Source organism: Bombus vancouverensis, chromosome 15, assembly GCF_051014615.1.
Source record: "Bombus vancouverensis nearcticus chromosome 15, iyBomVanc1_principal, whole genome shotgun sequence".
Classification (NCBI taxonomy): Eukaryota; Metazoa; Arthropoda; class Insecta; order Hymenoptera; family Apidae; genus Bombus; species Bombus vancouverensis.
In genome coordinates, this window is record NC_134925.1 from 10457637 (window position 1) to 10475506 (window position 17870).

The window sequence follows — 17870 nt, forward strand, 5'->3', positions numbered from 1 at the left end:
AGAAACGAAAGTATATCTGCGATGCGTGTCCAATGTCGACGATATACGTATATTTATTCAACGAGAAGACAACGAGCGAGTCACGTACATCTCGTAATACACATCATATAGGTACATGCGTGTACAGTCGCAGAGACAAATAAGAGTGGATAGGTAGAGGAAGCAGGTACATACGAACGAAGTTTAATCCAACTACATACTATATTAGTGTTATGCTTAAGCTTTATTCGTTGATAGACCGCGGATATTCGAGCGAATTCATATTTTTACGAATATAATTAAAAAACGTGGATATAAAATTGCCTCGTCTATCGACCAGTTAGCTGTTTCCACCTCTTTGAAAAGTGTGTACCTAAAATGTGTGGCAAAAAGTAAGCGATGACGAGTATACTCGTCAAGCAAAGAGTATGCGCGACTGTTATAATATAGAATTAAATTACAATGAAACGACTGTTTTATTCTTTAATTTTATTGCTGACTGAGCTCGTCGATATTATTATCATTTCTTCGCGACGAGTATATTCGTCAAGAACAGCTAACTAGTTAAATATGACAAAGGCTACTATAATTTAAATATCTATATATATTTTTGCATACATTCTTCGAACGTGTATCTTCGAATCTGAAAATTTTCTACGAATACGCGAAAATCCGCGGTCTATTTGTTATATATCCTTATAGTACATACATGCGTTTAATAAATAATAGAAATTAATATTTACACGTTTGTGCGGCAACAAGCCGTATTTAACGAAACTTGATCGATACCTGTCCACTTATTTTTATCCTCGACTGTACTAATAGCTAGGTAACGCATAAATACGCGACATGAGCAATGTGATCATGGATGAATCACTGAATGCGGTCGAATCGAAAGATTTCCATAAGTAAGGACGAATCGACGAACAGCTAATAGGCTAAGACTTGGTTTGAAGGCGCCGCGTTTCCTCCATAATATAATTCTGCAATAATTGCTCATAATCGGGCCACGATTGGTCGTTTTCGAAGGCTCTACGAACTTGGCACTCGAGCGTGGAGCATTCACTGGAGCCAGATTCGTTCGCGATCTCGTGTTGTTTCCATGCCTCGTCTACCACCAAGGTCAAGAGGTTTAGTCTGTCCCATACTTTCCAGTTAGCTGAAAGAATAAAACATCGTTAGCATTGAAATCGATTTTAACGCGTTTGGTAAAGCCACGTTACGTAAGGTAACCTATGGTCAACAGACCAAGTCGATTAATTTTAAATCGTTCGGCTTAGAACTTTACAACAAAGTTTCACTCTTTTTATTTTTACCGATATTCTATCATTCACAATGCGATTAGTGCGAAGAATATGAACGTATCGAGAATTTGTCGGCTATCGGATATTCCTATCAGCGTTATCTTTGCAACGTGCTTGAAAGTACGCAGCATCAGTTTTTCCGATCGGCCACCCATCGAATGGATTTGCTACTGACGATATACGATCGTGATTCGTCGAATATGCAAAATTTATTAAATTTAGTCCTTGATTGCAGGCAGTTTGTACATATTCAACCTCGCGATAGTACATAAAATACTAAATGACACTGTCATGTGCCTTGGCGTACCGTATGTTTCGCAGTGAAATACGTCAGCGTCGTTCAGAAAAAGTCGTGGTGTACTATATTAGGAAACTCACCGTACGTCCTTTAGCCAATGCGTTAAGCGCATAAGAGTAGCTGGTAAATTTTATGATTCGACAGAAATTTTCGAATCTTTTCGCAATCCTCCTTTGGCTATAATATTAACAGGACATTGCCATCCTCGAACAACTTGCAATTGTATGCTAAAGGATTATATACCCGTGAATAATAATAACGATAATAGCGATCTATTTGTGTAGCTCACGAATGTTTTTGGAAGAATTTTTATGATTAAGTACCTATATCGTACAATTGTATAGATATATTGTACAAAATTAAGGTAATTTTGAAATTTTGTTACCATTGGTAACGAGAGATCACTTATATCGCATAACCATATAGATAAGGTCGGAAGCGAGTGTACAAACGTATATATAAATTGCAAATTGCCAAGATATTTATCAAAAGCATAAGCACGCTTCGCAAAAACGTTGAAAAGGATTTAAAAAATGCTATTGCGCCGGACGTATACGAATAAGCAACTTTTTGTAAGTCGTTTCACACAGTCGCTTCATTAATATTGTGCATGCACAATTAATTTGAAGTAACTCGAAACCAATCAGACAGTCAAGAATTTCCCGTTATAATTACGTTCTAAATGTAAATCTGAAGAAGGAACATTACCGTTTCGCAAACTACGGCCTTCGTCTTCATCGTCGTCGTTATCGTTGTTACTCTGCATGTTCACCTTCTTGATCGTCTTTTTAATCTCCAGTTTGGGGATGAAAAGCAGCAGACAGATAACAGCGATAAACTTAACTATCATTTTGAAAATAACCAATTTCAAGAGTATCTTGGCCAGGGTGAAGGCGTTGAGCTTGAGGGCAAAGGGCCAAGAGAAGTCGATAGATGGAAAACCAAGATGCACCGACTCGGTCATTCCATGTGGAACTCCGTACGCTGCAATATGCATCGCGTATTACTATCTTAAATCATAGAGGAAGGAAACGTGACAAACTTAATGGGAGCTGCAAACGATCAATCATATGAAAAATAACGTTCGTACACTATCTTACCTAGCATATAGATTGAGAAAAATAGTGGAAAACCACTGGAAATGAAAAGTACAAGGATACATTTAATCGACAAAACAAAGATACGTAGTAACGAGTAAACAAGGCAATGTGGCAGTAAATATAGAATGTGGTGCACTAAGAATGCACGTTCGTTACCGCCGCAACGAAACTGAACTAGCATGACTGCGTACATCGGAAAAGTATTTAGACATGCAAGCATGCAAATAGCCGCGATATCGTTCGATATCTATATTCAGTGGAGCTATCTTTAAAACTTACATGCTTGATATGGCATTCATGCCGTATACTGTAACTTCCATCGTTGATCGTATCATAATGCTAATACAGTTTCTGAACGTTCGATATAACACACACACACACGCATACAATATGCGTATAAACTGTTTCAATACTAGCTTCCGGAGCAAAAAATATTGAAATTACCGCCCGTCTCGATCCTTATCGATTCTTTTTTCAATGATATTGATCGTGCGCAATCCTCTGAAAGTAGAACGTACGCGAAAATAATACAATACCTCGAGTCTCACCTTGCTGTGGCTGAGCCGGATATACACCAATGGACGTGTACTCTCCACCATAGGAAGATTGATCGTGATAAGGTGGTCCGTATGTTTCGCGCGGTGGTCCGTATGTTTCGCGCGGTGGCCCGTATGTTTCGCGCGGTGGTCCGTATGTTTCACGCGGTGGTTGCGATCGAGGAGGTCCGTAAGAACTTTTGAGACCCGAGAAGTCACTGGACGATCGCGTCGGCAAGGAATACGAATCGCTTGGTACCATGGAGAAGGAATCTCTGTCCGAGCTGGTTTGGAAGGATATCTCGGACCTTTTCCCTGCATAGACTGGTCCCACCGATTGTTCCTTTCTTCGTTGAATAGAGCTACTTGTCGTCGCATCTACTGCAACTATTCCTTCGCGAGGATCCGTGCTAGTTCGAGAATGTCTTAATGCGTCCAAATAGCTGTCCTTGCCACGAGTAAATGGACCGCTATTTTTCCATTCAACGCTTCTCGTCGATGGTTCTATTCCCAGCAGAGTCTCTCCTTCGGATCTCGCTTCCATTTTGTCCTCGCGGCTGATAGACGTTGGGACGGCTGCATCGTCATCGTTGGTGATCGTAGTCGCGTTTTTCGAGATTTCGCGAGCGTTCGCGACTACGATCGTTAATGAAAATAACAGCCCAAAGACGCGAAAGATCCGCAAACTTTTCCCGTACTTCTCGATCATCGCTCGCTCTGGCAGAGTAAGCGGAGAAACAGAACTCGCGCGCGCGCGCGTACGTTTACAATAGAGTCGGAACTCTCGATGGAACGATCCTGGGGACTCGAAGTTTTCGAATGACGATAAACCAACGACCGAGGAAACGTACACACGGTTCCATCTTCTCCCCTCGAACGATAACACCGTCGTTGCATATTAAGCGCGTAACGGTGTTCAAGTTCTGTATTCGTGGTTCGTTTTCGCCTCGAACGCTCGAATTTGAATCGTCACCTGCGCCGCGTTACGGTGTCGCCTTTTCGTGCTTCGCCCCGAAACGACGAACCGAAGGGAGCGAAAGAGAGAATAGGATAAGGCGTTCATCAATTGTTATGCATTTGGTGACGTTTTCATAACGGTGTTGCGATTCATCGAACCTCCTACGATCCACTGGCACACTTGTTACCACACGTCGTACGGAAATCGGTCACGTTCCAATGCGTTCACTCGCGGAAAGGGAAATTCGCTGATCGATCGATGTGCTTCGAGCGTCCCTAGGCAACCAGAATAAACGCCTCGACCCGAGGGTCCTCCGGCTTCTCCAATTTGTCATTGGCAAAGTCATGTCGCTTGTAAAAGTTCGATCATCGTAAGTAAGCAAAAACATTGGTCGAGTGGCAAGAAATGTAACAATTTGAAATTCGCACAGACACGGCCCTCGGTATTTTAATCGAGTGACGAATAATTTAGTAACTCGACGCGTGTAAATACCGAGAGTCTTTAGTCGAGTAGTTTTAGTAGAACGTGTGCAGTCGTTTAGTCGAGTGGCGAGTAAGAAAGTCGTGTGCCTGGTAATTTAGTAATTTAGTAGCCCGCTGCGTGTAGATGCGAGAATTTAGTTGAGTAGTTTAGTAGAACGATTTAGTCGAGTAGATCTGTTTCGTTAAATTTTTTTTCTAGTCCACTAGGGTTGCCCCTCCACTCGCTACTAACCAAGGAGATTCGTAACTCAATTGTACTAACTCCGGACGCTTTGTACGCACTAAGTAATAAATGGCTATTCGTCGCTCGTCGAGATTACTGGACGTGTCTGTTCTGTTTTCGTTAAAGGAAAATCGGCCGGTACCTACCAAAGCTAGCTTTTTTCCCTCGCTACGCTAAACGAGTGGTCGGTACTGGCCTTACCTTGATCTTCGCTTACAGTCTCAACCATTCGATCGCTAGCTACTTTCCATTTCTTTGTAGGTGGGCAAAGTTTGGAAACTGTCGCGATTTTGCGCTGATCGGAAAGGACACGATCGCGATGGCTTCTGGCATTTATGTCCGTTTCCACGACCCTGCGAGTAAAAAGGCACGAGTAGAACGATTCGATGGTGGCGAGAGAGGAGACGGCGCGTGCTGTCTCGCCGGACTTTCGGTGAGTTCGCGTCCTCTTTAGGTTTGGATCAAGTTACTATGATTTATGCCATTGTCCTAATATATGTGTCCTGATAAATGAAATAGTAGTAGTAATGGAAGTAGGTGTATACACGTGAAATAAGCACCTGAGCATCGTGAGTTAGAGAACCAACAAAGGACGTGGAAAGAATATACCGACATGTCCGTACATCGTACAATCACAGTATCATATCTTATTTTATGCCATTTATCCTTTTGGATCTTTATTAATTTTATCGAGCGCTTATGCAAGGTCGCGCCAATTTTCTCCGTGATTGAAAGGAAAGCCAACCCAAGGATCTCGATATTCGCTTATCCCACGATGCGAAGAATCGGTCAGTGCGCCGGAAGTCAAGAAGCGAATGGCTACTTGTGTTGCGTGTTCGCTGGCACCGAATACCTGCTCGGTCAAGCAACTTTCCCAGACTTTTGCCTGACAGTTTGGCAATGGAAAACCGGTGAACGACTGACAAAAATCAACGGAACGGATATGACGATGTTCGACATCGATCGCACGAGACTCGTGTGAGTAGAATTAGTAATATTTTTCAAAGGTATAGTATTATTTATGATTGTTTCCTACGGCGCAAGTGAAAGGAGAACGAATTAAAAGCAACGTTCTGTAACAAGTTTGTTAAATTCATCGATACTGACGCTATGATCGTGTCTATTTAACCTGGTATTTTCGTTTATACTTCGAGTATTCGTTCACACGTATGCATCTATACATTTAAGCATTACGTAGAATAATGAAAATTCTGGCATTTGTAAATCGATATATCGAAATATGTGTCTGTCAATTTGACGACTACAGCATAGATTTCTCAGATCTGCTGCTTGCTAGTTGGAACAGGAAAATACTGTTGATGGTATTATAGTCCAATCATGAACGAACCTAGCGTGAGGTCTCTTAGCTATCGGAGAATTGCTGCAAACTACTCTGGTCCCGTTCGAGCTGGTTAATAGTACTGTTTGTCGTTCGCAACTCCTACAATTGATTAAATTTTATGCCCCTACGATCTTTACTCCTACATGGCTATAAATTCAAAATATCCTCTCTCGGATTCTGTTAATCGCCTGTGCAATTTCATCGACTCGTTTCGCACAGTACAAGACCTTTTCACAGATTCTACTAATAATGCGAGCAGAATTTTCGTTTGAAAACTTTTGCACACCGTCTCTAGGAAATTCACGCTCACAATTTTTTATATTCCAAAGTGTTGTAGCACCTGCGAAACATTTAACGCGTTCAAATTTCGAATCGATGTCTGCAATAGTTTCGGAGAAAACAAATTGTAACGCTTCGTGTGGTTCACCTATGTATGTGATCAAGTGCAATAATACAATATATCGGAATGAAACTATTTATCGATTTTCGGTAGATGCTCGACCGATTCGGCCCACCTGGTAGCACGATTTATGCCATCCACCGGCACGCTTTCGGTGTACCGCGTGTTGAGTTGTTCGAATACCGTTCGACTCTTTCCGATGGAAGTCCACTCGGAGCGCACTGCAGTTTCCTGTTCCTGGTCCACGGACGGAACTTTGCTCTGTTGTGACGAAAGCGGCACCGTTTGGTCCGTCGATTTCGAGCAGCAAGTGGACCCTGGCGTTCGAACAATCGTCCGACCTCTTGACGAAGATGATAACACGATTTCATCGCAAAGAAACCCTACGTTGGTGGGTCACGGCGATGGCACGTTGGTCGTCGATGGCGCGACGCACGGTCGCGAGGTTCGGGCAACGGTAGGACGCGTGTAGCTTGGGCCAAGATACGTACATAGAGATCGTAAAAGAAGTCGGATGTCAGAAATAAGTGAGGTTGATAAAAATACAGGGAACTTGACGAGCCGAAACCTCGGCAAGAATTACGTATAAAAAAATAAAAAAGTATTGGGTCAGTCGATAAGTTGTAGATAAGTCGTGTCGATTTTGTGAAGATGGTATCCCGCTGGGGGTAGCCATCTACACGTTATTTAATAGTAAAGTTAGACAAATTTATCAAATGTCCAGCCGGACAAATTGTAAAGCATAAATTAAAAATAAAAAAAAAAATGTTGAGATGATGTTCGTAACACCGTAATTTGGAAAGTACCGCTTTACTCAATGATGTTTGTCCATCGTTCCAATCATTTCAGGATCGCATGGCACAGCTCGGCGTATGAACGGGGAATCGGGACAAAAATAAAAATTCGTGGACCACGTTCACGGGTCACGTTCACACGTTTCCAGATCACGTTCGAGGGTCACGTTTACACGTTGCATAGTGCGGCATTTGAATGAGGACGCGGGACGAAGATCAAAAAATGCATATATACCGTGCAGAGTAGCTGAAACTTGAAATCGGGCGATCCAAACTAGTTAAAAGTCTGTGTATCGAGGTTTTATTAGTATTCCCCCTATTTCTTGGCTCGGTTGAAGTATCCTGAATATTTATTTCTTTGCATAACGACGCACGATGACAATTTTAATGTTTTCCACGCGATAATTGAACGCTAGAGTTGATGGTGGTAAGCGATCCACTAAAAATTTACGATCTGGCTGTATCTTGGTCTGGATTATGCATTTGTAGTGTTCACGAGTCATTCGCGGTCGATCTATCTGACGAACCATTGCCAGTTTTACAGAAAATCTTGGAAAGATCGAAACGAAGAATGGCGGCCGGCTTGGACGATTTCGCTACCGTCGTACCCGAGACACGCAGAAAGCGATCCAAGTCAAGATAGAATCTTAATACTTGGGGAGGACGGCGATCTCTTTGAGATAATCGGTCTGCAGCATCGTTGTCCCCCTCGCCTCGAGTTTCTACTACGAGATGACACGGGTTATGCAAATATAGCTGCGTTACATGGCCCATATTTAGGAGCTTTAGACCAAACTGGTCGTCTGGCGATCATTGACGTTGCAACTGGTGAACTTGCCTCACCAACTATACAGTTAACACATCACGGCAAAGGTCGGTTCAAAACTGGAATCGAAAATAATTTATCAGACTGCGGATGTTTGTTTATGCAAATTCGCATTTTTTGGAATACACTTAAGAAAGTAGGATCTTGGTAGAGAATTATTTGCCCTCTTCGAAAATTTTAGTTAAGCGAAGCACACCGTACTCTCTATTTTTGTAGGATTCGCGTTTGAGAGTAAAGTAACTCGGTTTGATAAATAATGATATCTCAAGCTGAATTCGTCGTCGCGTAGCCGCGTGCGTTCTCTGAATCGTTCTTCACTCCCTGCACGCTCTACATATCGCAAATATTCCCTAGATCCTCGATAACGTATCATTCGTAACTTATTATTCAGATCGCTCACCCTACAAACGTGTACAAAGATTCGTAGTTACTATACATAGTAATTTCTATTTTGTGTATATTTATTTAGAACGATAGAACAGGGAACTGTGATTATTTAACTAATACTATTTCTTAACACTTAGCCAACCGAACGGGGAGATCTCCCTCTTTGACTTTAGCAACGCGTTTTATTTTTTTCTTTGTTGTTGTTGTTATTATCAGTTATTGTTTACCTGGAATTGATCCCAATTAATTGTACGTCTTTCTCTGTTTTCATAAAGTACAGTATATAATAAAATAGATGAATTTAGTGGTGTTAAAATTAATTAAAAAGTTACACTATTAGTTATGACTAAATAAAGTTATACTCGAACGATACCACACTGTAAAAAAATATTAAGATTATCTTTAGTCATCTCTAATGTTTTTAATTTTACCTATATTTTTTTATACTTTTAGTTTGATGTTTTGTATAAACAATGTGTGAAATCGTTAAATACGATCATTACGGCAAAATATAATTAACCACATAAATCATTTTTACACTTCTTCGTTTTTTAAGTAGCGAATATTAGTCCTCTGTACTTGGAAAAATGCGCGGTGGACAGCAGTTTATAGGTGGGTTTTCCGAGCGTGGTGGAAACGTATAGCGTATGGCGTGTGCTGTTGGCTAAGCGTTAATATATTTATTAAAACTAAAGCAACTAAATCGACACAACTAATCAACTCCTAAGCTCAACTTACGTCACCCAACGACAGCAATTAACAAACAACAACCTCTTTCTCCATCAAAGCATCCCTTTATAACAGTTTTCGTACTCCCATTGTTTCCCATTTTTCGTAATCCTGTATTTCACAGTCACAAATATAATCAGGCACCCACTTTTCTGAAAGTTAGCACTTTCACTTTCTACCTGCACTGTAGTTTGTACCCCATGCAAGGTGGTCGTTTATTATTCTACGATATTAAATATTACATTTATTACACCATGTTATATTATATTTTTAACAATGCTATCACGTTTCCTTTTTTTTTTTTCTCATATGCTTACGTGATCTGAAAGAAACCAGATCCGCTTAAACAACAGCTGGTCGATGCTACTGCGCAGTTGAAACGGAAATATCGCGGATTTTAACGCTTGTTTTTTCCGGGTTCTTTTCAATCTGACTAAAATAATTAGAAAGAGACAAATAATAATCTGTGCTAATCACAGTTGCTGATTTCGCCTCGCATCCCGTCTTACCGATTCTGGTAAGCTGCAGCGTCACGGGAAACTGCCTTTTCATCGAATCGTATCCTACGATACCTGTCCGAAAGCATTGCGTTCATCTTCAACGAGAAGCTTTGGATCGCGTCAAATTTTCTAACAGAGGTCATTTGCTGGGCGTTGCCTCGTCTCAGATCGGCCGGCTGTTCCTCTTATCGATGAACGTCGTCGAACTTGAAGAACGTGATTATAGGATGTCAGCCAGCAAAGTCGCGGCCTGGTTGAATCTTGGCCGAAAGGTAACGTAAAACGTCGTATAAAGCTCGAACACATTTGATCGTCGGATCACATTAATTCCGTGCTAGGTGATCGATTTTTTGATCTACGAAATGGACCAAGATCGCGCGAAAGCGCTACTTCTAGTTGCAAACATGGAATCGAGCGACTCTCGAGTTGGAGACGAGATGATCGTGTACTCGTGTCGACTCTTCGATCGAGATGTCTACGTCGAAAACGCGGATTGCTCGATAAAACTTTTGTCGTCCTTCGAGCATCTCCACTACGGAAAAGAATCGAGCTACGAAATAATTGGTGTCCCGTATCTCACGAAACAGTTGCATCGGCTAGAGTTAAAGGTAAAAAGAGAGAAGTGAAAATTTCGAGAACGTATGTAAATAAAATAAAATCGCGATATCCGACGCGCCACGCAGAATACATACAGTAGAAGACAAAGGAAGATGTTTTAACAAATAAATCAATCTTCCTAAAGATATCATTAACGCGTTCGTATGAATCTAACATATCTCACGCGTACATATATAATAGGAAATTTGAAAAATGTACGTAAGCTAAAAAACCGAATCTACAGCTAACATGGAGAATATATGAATCGTTGAATCGATCCGCAGGAAGATTTCCAAAACGCCTTACTCTCGGAAGCTCTACCATCGCTGCACCAAACCAGAAGCATCAGCATCGCCATTCATTACACGAAATCTGGCGTATCCTCAAGCCTGTTCACCTGCGGATTCGATGGACTAATCGTGTGGAGAGACTGCACCGAGCTTCGACGAGTATTCGCTCTGTTCGCCGCGCACCATCGTTCAGAAGCTGGTGGTCGACGCACAGTCCTCTTCAACAACGTGGTCGTTTCTTTGGGTAGAAACGGAGATCTGGTCGCTAATAGATTACCGAACCGGTTGCTTCTTTTTCTTTCTGTTTGCTCTTTCCTTTTTGTTTGCTGCTTCGACTAATCAAGTTGTTTTGCCACGATCAGGATGGCCGAACAGGAGGATAGTCGAGGTTCGAGGTCAACCGAATCCTACTGTTGGATTACACTCGACGACCGCTTGAAAACGAGAGAAAGCAAACGGGTGGATGCGACAGAGAACGAGGAGATCGAAGAAACGGAGACGTGGATGGATATGGTGATTCGCCGGCGGTCGATGGCCGAGGAGAAACAAGCTCTAGCGACTCGTCTCTCTCTTCTCGATGATTGGAACAAGCTGAAACGCCGAGTAAATAATTATTTATTACGTATCCCGTTCCTAACTGATGCATTTTATGCGATCGGGCTGTAATTACGGAAGTGTAATACGGTAGAACCTCGTTTTGACGAACAGCGCAGGAAACAAGGCAATCCAAGGCGATCCAGTATGTAGACGACATCGGTAAAAATAGGGTTACAGACGGAGCGTTAATGTCATTTTATTTTATTTAGCCTCTTGCAAGTTTTCGCAGCTCCTAACTCGCACGAGCTATCAAAAATCTGTGCGACAAGCGCGAGTTTCTTTCTTTCCTCGTAGATCTTTTTCCTGCCAGCGGATCGGGGAAGGGGCAATCAACAATCCCCCTTCCTAGTTCGAACGATACAAGGTCAGCATTAACTCGTATTATCCGAAGGCACTTAGAGCTTGTATGTCTTCCTGTGTCGCAAAAAATCGCAAAGTGGTAATTAACGATGCCAACAAAGAGCAATCTAACAACGATAATTTTGAGAGAACGCCGTTTTCCTGACGACAGGTAAAGACATTGCTCGACTCGAACGAGGCAGCACCACCAAACGCTCGACTGCCGATTTCTGCGTTCGATCTCGATCAACGTGGTAGAGAGCTCGCGTTGGCAGCGGCCAGGTCAACGGAAATCGAATTGACGAAGAACGCCGAGGAAGAAATCTCGCGCCTGGATCAATCGATACTCTACTTGCGCGAACGATTTTTAGATCCCTTGATCGTCCGACCGAGGAGCATCTTTTCCTTGTTCGGTGAATCGAAGGTCACCAATTATCCTCTTGATAAATTCGTACCTCGGGAACAGACGTATATTCCGCCTTGGTGTCAATTTTCGAGAAGGATGAGAGAACTTGTGTCTAGGTAATTATTATTGTTTTCCACTGTTGAAAGAATTGTTTTGTAACTGGGATAATTATTGATAAGATATCGCATTGACAGAGATGTTATTTAAAAACCAACAGGAAGACGACACATCTATTAGTCTTATGCAGGATAATTTTCTCGTTAATTGACTCGAAGATTTATATATGTATATACGTACAGTGGCTCGTGAAAGTATTCGAAATCGGAGATCTTAGGATATTTCTTAACTTTGATAAAAATGTGACATTTGACGCGAAGCCTAAATCGCAGGCACTTTTATTAAAATTCTCGATATTACCAACGCATGTTTTCTTATCGTATGATATACATCAAGATAAGTGGATTATTATGGCATAACACGACCATAATTTGTTCAGTGTTGCGGGAAATACAACGATCACCGTAAGATTCTTAAACGAGGATGTATATATATTTTTGATACACTAATCGACGAGATACTTCGTTCTCCGTACAAAATTATGAAGGTATTCGTATCTGAAACTGTTTAGCTTAAATGATACTTTGCTTCAACTTCGTGTAATTGTAAAACTCGGTATGAAAGGCAGAAAGAGATAGTCCTTGTATTCGTGTCTTTAGACACGGTATTAATTTTTCAAATTGTGCTTTTTCTCGTCCATAATTATCTCAACGAGAGGAGATCGTTTGCCCGATTCATTTCAACGTTTACGTATCGTATGCAGATTGGAGGGCGAAGAAAATTCACAAACGACCAACGTCGAGAACCCACGGTCTCGTTGCCACGGTTTTGTAGACGCGCTTGAGACGTGCATTATCGCGGATCACCAAGAGCGCGAGTTAAAAGTAAAGTTCAACGAACTGTTTGAAAAGACACGATCAACGAAGCAAAGAGAGATGCGAGCGGCGAACGAACGCTGCGAGGAAATGCGTCGGCTCGTTCTCGAGCTGAAGCGTGTGTTTCACGTGGACGCGAGTGCGAAACTCATCGAGCCTCCACAGTGGCATCCAAAGGAAATAATCGAGGACGAATTCGAACGAGACGCGAGAACGATCGACGATGCACGATTAAATGGACCCGAAAGAAACAACGACAATGAGAAGAACTTAGTCGAAGACGAAGTAGAGATCGAAACGAAAGTGCATGATTTTCGTGAACAGATGCTCGACAGGATGATGGACGGTGTACTGGAAGATAGGTAATCGCATTTTATCATACTATAGATGATACACGATAATACAGTCGTGTAATGATGGTAAAAGAGTTTGATTAGAGATCGATTGAAAATAGAAAAACCGCGTACGTCGTCCTTCTGTGATTTGTTTACATTTAAGAGCGCCTATGTGACTAAAGTCACCTAGTTCTTTGCAGAGATATGAGAAAAACAATAAACAACGTTAGAGCAGAAGGACGATTTCGGGTTTCAAGGAAGGACGACCGAGAGGTCAGAGTATGCGAGTCGAAAGGTGAGTGTGTTGCGAGAGTCAGAGTTGATCGAGACATCGAAGAGTAGAGGTGAGAGAGCTAATCGAGTCGTCTAAGAGTAGAGTCGTTAGAGTTGATCGATTTGGCAGTGTTGTAGAGTTGTTGGAGTTGCTAATGAGAGAGAGAAAGAGAGAGAGAGAGAGAGAGTGTGTGTTAGATTCGTTGTGACGAGAGTTGCCAAATAACTGTAAAGTTATTTGAGATAGATACGAGTATCGCATTTAGTTTCAGTTAAACAAACATCGTTTTCCGTCCAATTAATACCTGTATATTCAATTCGTTATTAATAAATTGTAAGTAATCGGGAAAAAATTTATACTACTACAGTCGAAATATAAAATTGAGGAATTTTTTAAGAAAGGATCTGTATACAGTAAATTCTAGTCAAATAACAATAGAATTACTCCGGAGCGTTCGCTTATTTTGTAAATATAAAAGGAATTATCGTTTAAGAGTGATTGTAATCACCGATTGAAACGTAACTAACATTAAGAAAACTAAGACCAAACGCGGTTGCATCGATAGACGTCTCTCGCCAAAGCCTTAATTTGTCGTTTTCGTTTGTTACGCGCTCGATGTGACGATGCGAGTCTTGAGTTTTGAACGCGACCTCGGCTGCCGTAGATTGGAACACGATGCAAAGAGAAGCATTCCGAAACCCGACTGTCTCACCCGGAAAGATGCAGCTAGTTACACAGAGGAGGACATTCGGGCAATCGAGTCGTACGAGGAGAAGATTCGCGCTGGAGAAGTCGATCGGCAGAGGTACAAGTCGATGCTGGAGGCCGAGATCGAAAGGATCAGTGGTATGACCAAAGAAACGTAACATTGTTGCTATCTCTCAATTAGGTGACTATCGGTTAAATCGCAACTGTTCGCTTGGAGTCGCGAACCTTGAACGATATTAACCCCTTGCCTTTTACGATTTATGTTGCAACAGCACGTGCCGTAACAAACGGCAGGGTCGGTCAGACGTCGATTTGCCATTTTACGGTGTCCCTCTAAATTTAAACATTAGATTCAACTAGAATCAAACGTACGATAATCACCTATTATACACGATATAGTACCACGCCAGAATAATTTACTTATAATTCTCAATGAGAATTGATTGTAAAGTTCTTCCAAATAAAAACAAAAGATTTCACGGTGTGGCTTGAGCATTCGAAGTTGTGCAAATTTCTTGTGTATGTTTTTAATTACTTACAACTAATTTTACGTTGCAAGATGTTCGATAAATAATTACTTCCAATTGATCATTGAACGAGAAAGATTGGTCTTAAAAGTAAATTGAGCGTAAGTCCTTTCTGGAAGAGCCTAATGCTTATATTTCAGGTGTCGATCTAGGCAGTGGGTTTTCGTCAAAATTTCCAGAGGTACGAACCTCTGTCCAATTCCGTGATTGTCGAATTGACGTGAATGTCTCCCAGGCGGTGCCTCTTTTGCATACCTGGCCGAGGATTCGTTGATGTCCAATTAACGACATCGTTCGATGATCTGTCGTTGAGCAGACCTATCGAGCGCTTAAGATATTAGGGTCATCAAGGTGGTCCGAATAATAGACTTTACAATGTGCTATGTCATAAATTCCAATTTCTCAAAAATAGCACACGCTGTCTCTGTCATAATCCGAGGACATCCTCCTATCCCCCTATAATCTCCAAATAGAAACATAATAATCCTATAATCCTATAATCTCAAAACATAGATAGACAGCTGCATCTCCTATCGACTAGAGAGCGTTATTACTTACTAGAGACGAATATTTTTTGCATTCCTGCACCTACAAACTTTTCATAAATGCGTAGATACCAGCAGTCTAGCAATGAAAACTTTTTTTTTTTTTATTTATTTGTTTAATTACAATCAATTCTCGCGTTGAGAATTTTCAGTAATTTTTCTGGCGTGTCGCAGTGACATGGCTGTATATTTACAATAAGTTAATTCTTATTATAGATAGGTATAATTTGTAGGTATTATAAGTAAGTGCATATGCTTAATTTGGATAACTAAATGAATCTAGCGTTTAGGTCTAGCGGGTAGTGCCTCTTCAGCCTGCGAATCTGGTCCGTCGTGTCGAGTAGTCCAGTGATTAGGGGGTTTCGGTGTTTGTTGACTCTTTTGCTATATCTGTCGCTGTATTTTGCTATTTCCTCTTTGACTGTGGGTATCTTGAGGTCGCGATGGATGATTTCGTTGGTAACATACCAAGGTGCGTCTATTAAGGATCTTAGCGTTTTCGATTGGAATCGTTGTAGTATTTCGATGTTGGAGTTACTTGCTGTTCCCCATAGTTGGATTCCGTAGGTTCAGACAGGTTTTATTACGGTCTTGTAGAGGGTAATTTTATTCTGTATGTTTAGTTTGGAGCGTCGGCCCGTGAGCCAATAGAGTCTTTTTAGTTTGTCCTTTAGTTGCTTCGTTTTATCTGAGATGTGTTTCTTCCACATTAGTCTCCTGTCCAGGGTCATGCCCAGGTATCGGACCGAGTCCCTGCTAGGTACTGTTGCATTGTCGATGGTGACCTGGGTGCAATGAAAACTGAGCTTGAAAATAGACCTACTGTTCTGCGTATTTCATTTAAAACTGAAGGTGAATCGACACGAATCACCCATTGTCCGTGTTTCAGGAGAATTCTCGAACGGCGCAAAGTCTTTCGACGACGAACTGAACGAACTATCCAAAGAAAAGATACAAATCGAAGGATCGATGCTCTCACAGAGATTGACCAAAATGCAGGCGATCCTAGAGCATCGAAAAATCGTTCAGAAAAGACAGCAGATACGACGGACTATCGAGTTGGAACTTGTACCCGCGACGAAGGAGGCTGACACACTTGCCGAAGAACGAGATTTGTTCGAGGCAGGTGTCGCGGAACTAAGAGTCAGCTATGAGAACGCACGTAAACGAGACAAGCGGCTGGAAAGAAAGTTTAGATCGGAGTTTGCCGAACTAAAACCATCGGTGCCGGAGCATCTGTTCCGACAATACCGCAAAAGACCGAGATTGTTAATCGCGCATGGACCCTGCGGTACGTCGGCTGCGTTTCTCACTGAACTCGCTGTTTGTGTCATAGAACAGCGAAACTCTGACATCTTGCCTCGAGAATGTTCAAGCTATCTTCGAGCTTTGGATGAATTAGACAGATTACCGGAAGGACTGCAGAGCCGATTGAAGCCAGATTATTGGCACCTTCTTTGTCGTCTTAGGAGACTTAAGGTAGAAGCAGAGATTAAGGTAAAATCATGCTAGATGATATCATCTACATAGTAGTAAATATAGTATAACATACGAAATTAGAATGTAGGGTAATGTCAGGTTCTTCGAGTTATTTAACGCGTTGAATGATGCACTAGTTTTACAAGGATTACCCCTGGTGCCATCAATTATTATATTATTTTTTCGTGTTGCTACAATAGATAATTGTTCTGTGTTATTACGTCCCGGGACGTACTAACCATACCACAACTACCATAAATCATAATCCATCCCTTGGTCGTACTTATTCAGGGCCGCAATAATCCTATATAGTTACAAGATTTAGCATTATTTGCCGTTACGTCGCGTAACACTCTACCTAGCCGAGGCCATACACCGCGGGCAAGATGGCAACCAGATGTCTTCGGATACTCACTGCGTACCCTCAATAATCTCAAGTACCTTCCATAAATCTCATAGATTTCCTAGTAGAGGTCCTTCAAACCAAACAAACGTCCGTTTCCGAAGAATTTCTAAAGACTATTGTCTACCACGGCTTGACAAGGGACCTACCTCCTACTACCAACTTTCTCTCGACGGCGGTTAAGACCCTTCGTTTAACCATTTAACAACGAAGCCTATTCCCTCACTCTCCTAACTAAAATCGTCACTTATCTATCTTAGAGTAACAGTGCCAGCGTGCTGATGTGCATTAACATACATTGTACTAATTAAACTAAAATTTAAATTAACTATTAATAAATTGCTTAAAGCGAAATTTCGAGATTTCTAATAGAATTCCAACACTTATTGTGGTGTGTAACTAAGAATTATAACTCGTTCGAAGGTGAAAAACTGCGCGATCGGGTTGGCGGAAGCGGAACAGAGCTTGGCATTCCTGCGAAACGCGTGTTGCATCAGCCGAGACAAGATCGATCAGTGCAAACAGAAAATAGAACAATTAGAAAAGTGCTAAATGGATTTTACGGAGGACCAGGTGACCA

The 17870-nt window shown here is 41.6% G+C and overlaps 2 protein-coding genes across 3 annotated transcripts; one reads left to right on the plus strand and one right to left on the minus strand.

The window, feature by feature from the left end:
- Nucleotides 1-22: 22 nt before the first annotated feature.
- Nucleotides 23-4063, minus strand: LOC117166196 (uncharacterized). Of its 2 annotated transcripts, none has more exons than XM_033349968.2 (3): nucleotides 3230-4063; nucleotides 2290-2565; nucleotides 23-1138 (listed from the first exon to the last, which is right to left on the minus strand). In XM_033349968.2, the coding sequence occupies exons 1-3, from the start codon at nucleotides 3924-3926 to the stop codon at nucleotides 918-920; spliced, it is 1194 nt and encodes a 397-aa protein (XP_033205859.2). In that variant the 5' UTR covers nucleotides 3927-4063; the 3' UTR covers nucleotides 23-917. The 2 variants fall into 2 exon arrangements, with proteins under 2 accessions (XP_033205859.2, XP_033205858.2); XM_033349967.2 differs by having other exon boundaries at nucleotides 3218-4063.
- A 399-nt stretch (nucleotides 4064-4462) lies between these two features.
- LOC117166372 (cilia- and flagella-associated protein 43) lies at nucleotides 4463-17852 on the plus strand. The gene is made up of 14 exons (XM_076625054.1): nucleotides 4463-4545; nucleotides 5142-5313; nucleotides 5587-5858; nucleotides 6716-7079; nucleotides 7953-8289; nucleotides 9838-10130; nucleotides 10197-10466; nucleotides 10740-11029; nucleotides 11108-11348; nucleotides 11854-12203; nucleotides 12908-13381; nucleotides 14293-14474; nucleotides 16298-16905; nucleotides 17714-17852. Exons 1-14 carry the CDS (start codon nucleotides 4520-4522, stop codon nucleotides 17840-17842), a joined length of 4008 nt encoding a protein of 1335 aa, XP_076481169.1. The 5' UTR covers nucleotides 4463-4519; the 3' UTR covers nucleotides 17843-17852.
- The last annotated feature ends 18 nt before the right edge of the window (nucleotides 17853-17870 follow it).

Excerpts from the sequence above, each read along its gene's own strand:
- LOC117166196 (XM_033349967.2), bottom strand. The coding sequence starts at position 3,926 with ATGATCGAGAAGTACGGGAAAAGTTTGCGGATCTTTCGCGTCTTTGGG. Across the intron at positions 2,566-3,217 it reads ACAGCAAGGTGAGACTCGAG|CGTACGGAGTTCCACATGGA; the intron begins GTATTGTATTAT and ends TGCATATTGCAG. Across the intron at positions 1,139-2,289 it reads AGGCCGTAGTTTGCGAAACG|CTAACTGGAAAGTATGGGAC; the intron begins GTAATGTTCCTT and ends TTATTCTTTCAG.
- LOC117166372 (XM_076625054.1), top strand. The coding sequence starts at position 4,520 with ATGTCGCTTGTAAAAGTTCGATCATC. Across the intron at positions 4,546-5,141 it reads CTTGTAAAAGTTCGATCATC|GTGGGCAAAGTTTGGAAACT; the intron begins GTAAGTAAGCAA and ends ATTTCTTTGTAG. Across the intron at positions 16,906-17,713 it reads AGGTAGAAGCAGAGATTAAG|GTGAAAAACTGCGCGATCGG; the intron begins GTAAAATCATGC and ends ACTCGTTCGAAG.